A 12,153-nucleotide genomic window follows, 5' to 3' on the forward strand; every position below is an offset into this window, starting at 1 on the left:
GTAGGGTAACGTCTGGCTGTCTCGTCAGAGACTGCAGCAGATCAAACAGTGAATTACACAGACACATACACACACACACACACACACACAGAATGATAACAAGGAAGGGAAGCCCATACTTCTCTCGTGCCTGAGTGAAGTACTGAGGAAAAAAAACGAAGGGTAGCTAGTTTTTCTTATAAGAAGGCTGCCTCTGTCCCTGCCCCTGCCCCTGCCCCTGCCTCTGCCTCTGTCTTTGGCTGTGCGTCATTCTCTCAACACCGAGATAAGAGTCATCAAACCTCGGGAATCTTTGAAGAAGGCAACGGCGCATGTAACAAGCAACTTCTGTGTGTGTGTGTGTGTGTGTGTGTGTGTGTGTGTGTGTGTGTTTCTCAGATCACCGTATCTTATTTATATATTTATTTTCATTCTCTACTAATACAGGTTTCCTTTCATTATACATTACTAATCCTCATAACAACCCAAAGTATTCGTGAATGAAAGTCTAGGACTCTAGAGTGTGCATTGCTATAATGTTTCGCGTACTCTCTTTCTGTTGAACAACCTGCTCTCTGAAAGTTGGCGAAAGATTATGTTAGTGCTTTCATGTTTCCAGTGACAACTCTTGTATGAGTTTACGGAACATATTCTTGTGATGCTTTAGTGTCGAACCACCAGCCATCACTACTTCAAAGGCCTACATTGAAAGTCCTTGGGTTTTCAAGAGTGTTCTCATGATATTAGTGGTAATTTGATAAGAATTTTTCAATATCAGTGACTAAGTGTCTCTGTGACCTTTGTCAGTAGCTCTGATGGCACCCCACATTGTGTTTCAAGAGTCTAGGCATGATGGATCTGCCTGTGAAGGTGTGAGTTGTCCTTTCTCAGTAATGGTGTGAAAGCACGGGGCGATGATCCACTCTGAGAAGTGTGGCGCACGAGCTTAGTGTGGTGCTGGCGTGGCGCGGCGGTAATATCCGGCAGCCGCGTGCAATACGTCACTGATGCGTCATGGCTTCTACGTCACGGATCCTTTTGCGTCACAAGTTACACCATGAGAAGACGCCCTTCGAGTAGCGGCTCGCCGGGCTCGGTTCGGGACTAACTCCAGCCTTTGTGTGAGAGGCACCTGCCGCCCACGCCCGGCTGCCTCACTGTGCTGACTCACTACAAGGGGAAGAGAATGTACTGCACGCATAGCGTACCTTCACATTTCATATTGATTGCCTCGCCCTTTGTACGTACCACTCTACCACTTGCCCGGGCTTGCGTATGTGTGTGTGTGTGTGTGTGTGTGTGTGTGTGTGTGTGTGTGTGTGTGTGTGTGTGTGTGTGTGTGTGTGTGTGTGTGTGTGTGTGTGTGTGTGTGTGTGTGTGTGTGTGTGTGTGTGTGTGTGTGTGTGTGTGTGTGTGTGTGTGTGTGTGTGTGTGTGTGTGTGTGTGTTTTAATGTGTTATCCATCCGGCTGTTCCTGCCATTTTGTCACTTCACACCCACAATTTTAGTACTACCAGTACCTCGAGTTACTAGATAGTGTAGCTGATCATAAACAGTCTCTTAAGGCCCAACAACTGGTCTGTTGCTACTACCGCTTCGTTCTTCCTTTCTGTTCATTTTGTGAATGGAACAAAAGTGAATGACAAATATAAACCGCTTATGTTACACACACACACACACACACACACACACACACACACACACACACCGGTATCTCAGTGGTTAGAGCGCTGGCTTCACAAGCCAGAGGACCGGGGTTCGATTCCCCGGCCGGGTGGAGATGTTTGGGTGTGTCTCCTTTCACGTGTAGCCCCTGTTCACCTAGCAGTGAGTAGGTACGGGATGTAAATCGAGGAGTTGTGACCTTGTTGTCCCGGTGTGTGGTGTGTGCCTGGTGTCAGGCCTATCCGAAGATCGGAAATAATGAGCTCTGAGCTCGTTCCGTAGGGTAACGTCTGGCTGTCTCGTCAGAGACTGCAGCAGATCAAACAGTGAAACACACACACCATCATCATCATCATCATTATAGCGCTGCTGCTGCACGGCCTGTACTCTCAAACATTTCAGATTTTCATGAGTTCTTCAAATTTTGGAAGATGCTTTTTGACTGTACCATTTTTAGGGAATGGCATCTTCAATTGGTTTTTTTTTTTCTATATTTTTTTTTGCCATTGGTTTTTGCCATAGTCTCTCTCTCTCTTAGATATTTTGACTACTGATGATACATAATCCTTGATAAACTATCGCTGGAATCATTGAAACTACCATAAAATAACGTCTAACGTTAGAACTTGTGAAATCATTAGAGATTGGCTCTGCATACAGTGAAATGGCAACTAGGAAACTTATCGTTTCTACCGTTAGCGTATTCAGCTCTTTGGGCTCCCACTGTACTTCTCAGCGTCTGTCTATCTTTCATTGTTGGTCAAGCATATACGATTATACGAATATTGTTCGTATTTCCTCATACCTGTGCCTTGAACTCTTTCAAGAGGGAGGTTTCAAGACACCTCTCCTCCAATCATGGAGAATCCTCTATTCTTTAGGGATTAACGTCCCAATGAATCTTTTTTTTCTGCTTTTTGTAGCTCTCTAAAGAACAAAAGCTTCTACAAAAGAATATTTCATCAGTTTAGACAAATATTCATCACCTGGATGGAGTTGAGAATAAAAAAGCAGGCACGTTTTAAAGAGACTATCACGTGTATAGCATTGATGGCTTCCTGCAACTTTCCTTATGTTCTTGTGTTCCTATGTTGTTCCTTTGACCTTACGTTATATTATACTGTATGTCTGCACGGCCATCAGGCATCAGGCAAGGTAGGGCAAGCGCTAAGCAGACAACATATCAATAAAAACATTAATGGCAACAAAAGGCAGAGCAGTAAGAGAGAGAGAGAGAGAGAGAGAGAGAGAGAGAGAGAGAGAGAGAGAGAGAGAGAGGTATCCAGGGCTACACTGAGTAAGAATGTGGTGGGCGTTGTGTGATGTGTGGCGGGGGAAGTACAGGAGGGAGGTGAGGAGCAGGTGAGAAGGAGCAGATGAGGAGGAGCAGGTGTGTCGGGCAGCATTTACATTATTATTGTTTTTTTGTTTTTTTTACGCAAAAGGGAAAACTGCCAAGGGCAGCAAATAGCCAAAGAAAGGCCCACTGCGACTGCAGGTTTCCTAACAGTTTTGAAAGAACTAGCCAGAATCCAGGGACAAATGTCTTGAAACTTCCCTCTTAAAAGAGTTATTATCCTCCTCTCCTGACATATCTGATTTTTATTTCCCTCTGAACACATTTGTATTTAGTCCATCTTCTCTTAACAATTTTTTTCATTGCTTTCTGAACTAATTTCTATATTCATGATCTCACTAAATCTATCTGTTTTTTTTTTTTCTTTCTTTTTATTCATATTCTCTAAACGGCATTTTGTTTTTGTTCGTTGTCTTCTAAAATTATCACAATCGCTGGTCTCCCTTGAATACATCTTATTTTTAAGATTTTCTTTAAAATATTTATTATTCATTGTCCCTTGAAAGTATTCCAAGCCAGCTATTCTCAATTCCAATTTTATCAGCTGTATGTGAAAAAATACATGGCATGAAGCACTTACCTAATTTTCTGCCTCATAATTCAATACTGACTGAGAAGGCACAGGGAGCTACAACACCACGACACACACACGCGCGTGCACACACACACACACACACACACACACACACACACACACACACACACACACACACACACACACACACACACACACACACACACACACACACTGGAGGCTGGCCAAACCACCACCGCTCATCCAGCTCGGAGAGGAGCCTGGAGGGGACTGGTGGGTTTTCATCATCTTCGATAAACACGTTGCATTACCCAGACGCGTCCTTTTACGAAAAAAAAAAAACACACCGCGTAGTGTAGTGGTTAGCACGCTCGACTCACAATCGAGAGGCCCGGGTTCGAGTCCCGGAAAGCGGCGAGGCAAATGGGTAAGCCTCTTAATGTGTGGCCTTTGTTCACCTAGCTGTAAATAGCTACGGGATGTAACTCGAGGGGTTGTGGCTTCGTGTGTGATGTGGTCTCAGTCCTACCCGAAGATCAGTCTATGAGCTCTGAGCTCGCTCCGTAATGGAGAAGACTGGCTGGGTGACCAGCAGGCAACCAAGGTGAGGTGAGGTGAATTACATACACACACACACACACGTAGGGACCTTATCATTCTATGTATGGGGTATGTTTCACATATATTGGAGGGAGGGGGGATGTTTCACTTATACATCTCTTCTAAACACAGTGGAATGAAAAACTTTTCGCCATGTCAGCTCCTCTTCTCTAAGTGATTGTCTTTCTCAACGCCGCAATGTTGCATCTCTTGCTGTCATATATATATATATATATATATATATATATATATATATATATATATATATATATATATATATATATATATATATATATATATATATATATATATATATATATATATATATATATATATATATATATATATATATATATATATATATATATATATATATATATATATATGTGTGTGTGTGTGTGTGTGTGTGTGTGTGTATATATATATATATATATATATATATATATATATATATATATATATATATATATATATATATATATATATATATATATATATATATATATATATATATATATATATATATATATATATATATATATATATATATATATATATATATACACACACACACACACACACACACACACACACACACACACACACACTGTCTCGTCAGAGACTGCAGCAGATCAAAAGTGAATTACACACACACACGTACATATATATTGAATCCCCAAAAAGTTTGATTTTGCCATATGTTGATTGTTTAACATGGCGTAGGCGCTTGCCTTGTCGAGTCCCGCCCACATCCCCGCTACTGGTAGTGAGAAGCTACATGATTAAGTGACAACCGACCTCCCTTGCCTTGTATTGGCTTGTCTTGTCTCGCCATACCTTGTCTTGTCTTGTTTTGCCTTGTCCTCTACCCACAGGCACGTCCACACCGGTGTCTGGTGTACATTCAATTTGTAGTGTAGTAGTGCAGGTGGGAGGAGCTGACTGCCAACGGCGTGACGGGAAGATGGAAGGGTAGGACTACGTGTCCCTGCATGCATGGTGTTACCCCCACACAAAGGATTGTTTTGGATTGTTAGGGGTCCCTGTGAGTTAGAACACACTTGTTACATTGAGGTTTTCCTGATTTTCTAAGTATTTAGTTCTCTGTAATGGTCGATGCTTTTCCAAAGTACTCGGCAAGCCTCCTGAAGACGTAGAGTACGAGTAAACAGGAGGGACGGGTTTCTCTCTTATCACGGGATACGAGACCCAATTGTCCCGCCATAGGATGACGTTATATACTTCCTGGAATCTCCGACTTTCAAAAACACATTGAACTTTTAATAAATGTGAAAGAAATAGTGCAAAATATCATTACTAGAATGTTAACTTTCTTCAACATAAGAACACGAGAAAATCTGTCTTGCCATTAACGTGATTCCAGCTGATAGTTTTGTATCACTATTTGATAACAAATGTCTTTCTTTTTCAATGTTAACTAAAGTAACATCTTGATTACTAATTCTAAGAAGTTTGTACACATTACCCTTGCTATCTTTTTTACCTCTTAACTTCCATCAGATATTATCTTTTTATCTTATCTAACGAATGTAGATTTACAAGATTAACCACTTTCGTAAGAAATATTTCTCCTTCCCTACTGACAACATAAAGTTTTCATCTTTGGCCGGCAAGGCAGTGGTGCAGCAGCAGCAGCAGCATTCAACACTGCCGAGGATGTACGTTCCAACTTTAATCTATTTGACCTTTACTTTCTTACAATGATCGGAGCTTTATTTTCTTTGATAACTTGGTGAAGAGTTTCATTCAGGGTTGGTGTTCCTTTATTTATTCATTTATTTGTTTATTTACATATATATTCTTATTCATGTTTTTTATGACCCTCTCCACCTCTTTGTGGACAGTATATTAATTTATATCGACGCTTCTTGCTTCAAATCTCTGCGTTTTCTCTACGTGGATACTTGATCTGGTATGGAGGTTTATTTGGCTGCGTCGTGCACGTGTCCGCTTATAGGCACTAATAGACAACCATTACACATTGCTCACATCCTCGTCAGTATCAATGCATCGGTCAGCTCCCACTCCGCGGCACAACACTAATTCATTCTGCCTCAAGACATCGTCATCGTCATGGACAACAAACAACTTCCGCCAGAGTCACTTGCCCTATGTTGGCCGTCGCGCCGCACCCACACCTACCAAGTGCCTCTTCTTGCTATTATTACTATTTCTTTATTATTGTTATTATTATAATTGTTATTATTATTTCTATTATTATTATTATTACTATTATTATTATTATTATTATTATTATTATTATTATTATTATTATTATTATTATTATTATTATTATCATTCTTCTTCCTCTTATTATTATTATTATTATTATTATTATTATTATTATTATTATTATTATTGTAATTATTATTATCATTATTATTTTTATCATTATCATTGTTACTACTACTACTACTACTACTACTAGTACTACTACTACTACTACTATTACAACTACTACTACTACTACTGCTGCTGCTGCTGCTGCTGCTGCTGCTGCTGCTGCTGCTGCTGCTGCTGCTGCTACTGCTGTTGCTGCTGCTGCTGCTGATGCTGATGCTGCTACTGAAATTACTCATAAGTTTTCCGTATGTCTGTATTACATAATTTCCTCATTCTCTGTACTATGTTGTTTGAATTATTTTGTGTATTTATAGATCAGTGAAAATTTTGGTCTTTGAGAAGGGAGCGTACGTGGGAATAGGTATGCCGTGAGGTGATCAATCTCTGAAGTTGCTGTCATGAAACCAGTGAGTCAGTTAGTCACTCAGTCAGTCAATGAGCCAGGTAGCACTCTTAATGCTGGATGCTGCTATTCAAACATGCACTCAGCACCGCTAAGCTCACTTAGGTTGTCACGGAAATGTTCCCCATGCCACTCACAGTCTGCAAGGGACAATATTTCTTACATCTTTGGCAAACTTACAAAACTAGAGGAAGACCAAAGAAATGAGAAAAGAAGACAAATAAGAGAAGGAAAGAAGAAAGGAAAATGAAATGGAATAAAGAAATTAATCGTGCGAAGTTGCATGAATGACAAGTTTCTGAGAGAGTGCTTTCGTTTACCATACGCTAATAAGGTCCTTGGCGGGATTAGATCTCGTAAGTAATACTGTTTGTTGTAAAAAAGAGCAAGTCATTGAAGGCGTGTGTCTCGTGGTGTTGCAATTACCGTTTCCTGCACTGCCTTCTTAGATCTGTCTCACGGTTTTGAGTATCTCAATGCGATAAAGAAAACCCTCAACTTTACCGGGCCGTCAGGAAGGAAAACACTGACGCAACGGAGCCAAGTGTTTGTGTTGCGCCACTCAGTCACTCGGGTAAATGTACAGAATGACAACCACGCACCTCTTACTTTTCCACAAGCACAAAACAATTACTCCAGGGACAGTCAAGGCCACAAGTTCAATTACGTTATGTACCGCTCCGCTGTGTTCACTTCATCATGCCATGTTCCGCCTTTCCCACCAGTGTCATCTTTCTCATACATTCTAACAATTCATTAATTTGTGGCAGGTCAAAAGACTTCACCTTCGGCAACATTCAGCAGGGCAGCGTAAACATCCAGCGTGCATGGACAGATAGAGTTCAGAGGGAATAAAAGATTGGGAGCGGTCGGCTACAGTAGTAGTCAACATGGCTTTGATATGAAAAATAATGCAAATGATATATATATATATATATATATATATATATATATATATATATATATATATATATATATATATATATATATATATATATATATATATATATATATATATATATAGATAGATAGATAGATAGATAGATAGATAGATAGATAGATAGATAGATAGATAGATATAAAGACATTTGTCCCAGACTTTTGGCTCTGTTAATTCTTTAAGGGAACTGCCAATTAAGTGGGCTTTTTTTTATACTTTTTGTTACTCTTGGCCGGCTTCCCCTCTTGCATAAGATAGAGAGAGAAAAAAAAAAAAAAAAAAAAATATATATATATATATATATATATATATATATATATATATATATATATATATATATATATATATATATATATATACACACATATAGCACAGGGGACTGAGCGAGTGAGTGTACGAAACATTGTATCTTCACTTTTATATCATTACCGACGCTATTTTTCTTTCTTTGTCTAATCTAAAAGTGGCATAAAAGCCGCAAATATATAGGAAAGGATGTTTAATAAGGAGAAAAAGAGAGAGAGAGAATAAATATATATATATATATATATATATATATATATATATATATATATATATATATATATATATATATATATATATCCACTTCACAACGTTTCGGAAAGTACATATCCCATCTTCATGTACAAAAAGGCACTGTAAAACCACACGTAAAACGTTAAAAAAAAAAAAAAAATGACCAGACGCAGTGGTCCTGCTACTTGTCCTCCAACAGGTAAGTGGGGAGGGAGACTGGCTTACCAGTATTTATAGGCTCCTACTATATATATATATATATATATATATATATATATATATATATATATATATATATATATATATATATATATATATATATATATATATATATATATATATATATATATATATATATATATATATATATATATATATATATATATATATATATATATATATATATATATATATATATACATTTTATACTTCGCGTTCTCAGACATCATTACCCACACTTTTTTTTTTCTCCATTTATCTAATCTAAAATACTCATTATCTAACTGATGGTCCGTGACCGGGTAATACTTGTATGTTCTTGCCCCAAGGATTACTCTTGTGCATAGTGAAGTGTGTGGACAGTGTTACTTAGCAAGTCAATACAGTTTGGAGCACCAGAATGCGACAGGCGTAGTAGCGTGATGGTGCAGAACACGTAAAAGTACCACATATTAAATGCTCACCACCACCAATAACAACAACAGCAACACCACAATTATGTCATGAAAAGCATAGTCGCCATTAATATGGAATAAGCAAAAGAGGAAAGGAAGGGAAAGAGCTACCCTTATCATCACCACGCAGTCAGTAAATCTAATAGAATAAACATTTCAATTATTATTTAAACTTTGGACTTGGGGAACAGAGAGAGAGAGAGAGAGAGAGAGAGAGAGAGAGAGAGATAAAACTTTTTACCTATCACAGATAAGAGTGGCTACGTCATCATGGCTGCGTGGGCGATCAGCGTCTGTGAGGGAGGGAGGGAGGTAAGTGATGTGGTCATCAGGTCTAGGGGCCTGGCACTCCACTCTTACCATGGACGCGGACAAGAAAGCAGAGTAAACTATCAATTTAGCCGTTAGTGTTGTTAAGCAGGTCGTGGCGAGTGGTGAGAAGAGTGTGTTACTAGACGCAAGTCGTCGGTCGGTGGTGGCTGATAGCGTGGCCTCACTGATAAGAGAGCAGCTCTGTGTATCCGCCATCACTGCTTCACGGGTCCCGCACTGGCAGGTGAGGTGGAGTGCCTGGTAGCCTTTGCGCCTTTTGGGCTGTGACAGGACAACAGGTGGGCTGAAGGATGTGGCGCCAAGTAGTGCACGGGAGGGAGTGATGGTGGGCACGAGGGCTGGAGACTAGGGTCTGTGTGGCTACCTACAGGGAGAAATACGTAGTTTGTGTGGGTGAAAGGGTCAATGAGGAGAGGTCAGTGAAGTGTGTGCTTGTAGGTGTGTATCTGGTAAACAGTGACCATCAAGGCGAGGTTGTTGTGGAGTGGCAATCAGGGCACGTTATACAGACGCCTTATTTGGTACTCGCTCCGGCAGGAGTGGAACTCTATCCCACTTCCGAAGTGACCTTTCCCCGGCAAGTCTCGTGAGGTGGTACATTAAAGAAGCAACGAGTCGGTCTGAGCTGCGTCATGGTGAACCCCGGGGTGGCGGCCAGTGGGGGTAGCAGGGACCCCTCAGTGACCAGGCGTCGGGGCAGCGTGTTCCGCAGGGCACTCATCTCCGTCGGAATTGTTTCTAAAGGTAATCACCTAACAGGGTGTGTATGTGTGTGTGTGTGTGTGTGTGTGTATGCGCGCGTGTGTACAGTATAAACATATTTTCCGCCATTATAGTTTGGCATTATCGTAGGAAATCCTAGCACTGTTATGAGTATTGAAGTAGTGCTGTTATTTGTGCAGATGAGTTTTGTGTAAGGATAGGCCGTGCTGATTTGTGTTTACCATATGGATACCTTTTTATTTACCCCCGATTGCTGAAACGTACGTACAGGTGTTGCTAGTCTGCGAACATGTAGGCGGTTTTTTTTATCTATTTATTTATTTATTTTTTTTTTTTTTTTTTTTTTTTTTTTTGCCATCGATTGACGGATTGATTCATTCATCAACTGGTTGACTGAATGATTGGGCTCCTTGATGCAGCAATGGCCAAAATATGCGAGTATGGCGCCATTCTATCCAGTATTAGCAAAAATAAACTCCCATTGTAATGAAGTCCTCCCACACTTGGGATGAAAAATAAAATAAACAAATAAGAAATTATAATAATAGTAAAAATAATAATAATGATAATAATAATAATAATAATAATAATAATAATAATAACAGTAATAACAATAATAACAATAACAATAATAGTCATAAAGTTAGCCGCGATACGGCACATAACATCAGCTCTTCCTTATCTTATCAACTAGTTTTCTGACACATACCATTCAATAAGATTTGTTTTTCAGGAATTAGGACTGAGTCATGTGACACACCATATTGTTATTGTTATTTTTTTTTTTTTTCTAATTACTTACGAAAAACGAACCTGCGCATCCAACATTGCGGGTTTGCTGTTTTGTAATGTGAGAGTTGAGTAACTGCGTGGATAACGCTGCTGCTTTTCCCTGAACTGTTGTCATGTCGGAAAGGATTGATCAGTGAAAGTTAATGTAACAACATCAGGAAGTAAGGAAAAGTACTTTAAGAAAATAAGTGAAGCAGCAAGAAGCGTGATAGCACCTTTACGAAACATGTTTCCACCTCATTCATGTTTGTATAATCTTTTATTGCTTCCCAAAGACTCAACAGTAAGTAATAAGCTTAGCCATCCTTCCTATAACATTAGAGGAGCGCCTGGTGGCGGCGGCGGACAGCGGGGACGCGGCTTCTGTGACCTCTCTTCTCTCTGGTGGTGCGGACGTCAACTGGCAGAACAGCCATGGAGAAAACGCCCTCATGTATGCTGCCTGGCGTGGACACGAGGCTGTTGTGGCGTCGCTCCTGCAGCATCCTGCCACGCACGTCAACCTGCAGGTGAGTCGGACCTCGCGGCTCTGCATGACTCAAGGCAGCTGACACAATGTGTTACCAGTAGCATTATCTTACCTTTGCTATTCTGGTCCGTAACTAGTCTTGGGGACAGGTGTCTTCTGTTTTCCCTTTCCCTTGATCATCCTCATTCCGCCCTTTTCTTACTCCTTCCTCATTTGGAGCAATTGTCTAGCCACGAGACGATGAGACTGTCTCCTTGTTCTATTCAATGAACTATTTGTTAATGTTTGCTCATCGCGCACTGCACTCCATGGCACTTTTCTGTTTGCGTTCACTCATCACGTGCACGACTCACACTGATGATTTATTCAACATAGTGATCTTATGATCATCTGATTTTTCATCACTTAGTTCAAGACTTTTAGGTGTATTGGGTTCTGTATCTCTTACTAGTATTTTATAAGTTAAGACTCTTGGTATCAATCAACTGTTTGCTTGTTACTGACCTCTTTTCTTTCGCACGTGAACTTCTTTTTTACGTGCAAATTTTGTTTTTATTAACACTGTTTTCTGTTTATTTGGCGTTAAGTCTTGCCACTTGTGCTTTATTACTATGGCATTTTTTTCTGCTAAAAAACGAGTTTGTTCTGAAAATTTACGAGCTGATTGTCGCTGCAGGACGACGACGGATGGTCTGCTTTGCTGTGGGCGGCGCACGGAGGGCACACGGGCGTGGTGCGGCTGTTCATGGTTCACCCTGACACCGAACCAGACCTGGCCAATA

At 40.0% G+C, this 12,153-nt stretch overlaps 1 protein-coding gene across 1 annotated transcript in view; it reads left to right on the forward strand.

Annotated features, from left to right (window-relative positions):
- The first annotated feature begins 5,772 nt into the window (after positions 1 to 5,772).
- Positions 5,773 to 12,153, forward strand: part of LOC123498971 (serine/threonine-protein phosphatase 6 regulatory ankyrin repeat subunit B-like) — a 16,082-nt gene continuing 9,701 nt past the window's right edge. The window contains 4 exon segments of the mRNA XM_045246591.1: positions 5,773 to 5,815; positions 9,925 to 10,131; positions 11,224 to 11,411; positions 12,048 to 12,153. The exon segment at positions 12,048 to 12,153 is cut by the window's right edge and continues 2,486 nt beyond it. Of these exon segments, the coding sequence (XP_045102526.1) occupies positions 10,020 to 10,131; positions 11,224 to 11,411; positions 12,048 to 12,153 (406 nt within the window). The 5' untranslated portion in view covers positions 5,773 to 5,815; positions 9,925 to 10,019.

This window comes from Portunus trituberculatus, chromosome 48 (genome assembly GCF_017591435.1).
Source record: "Portunus trituberculatus isolate SZX2019 chromosome 48, ASM1759143v1, whole genome shotgun sequence".
Taxonomy (NCBI): domain Eukaryota; kingdom Metazoa; phylum Arthropoda; class Malacostraca; order Decapoda; family Portunidae; genus Portunus; species Portunus trituberculatus.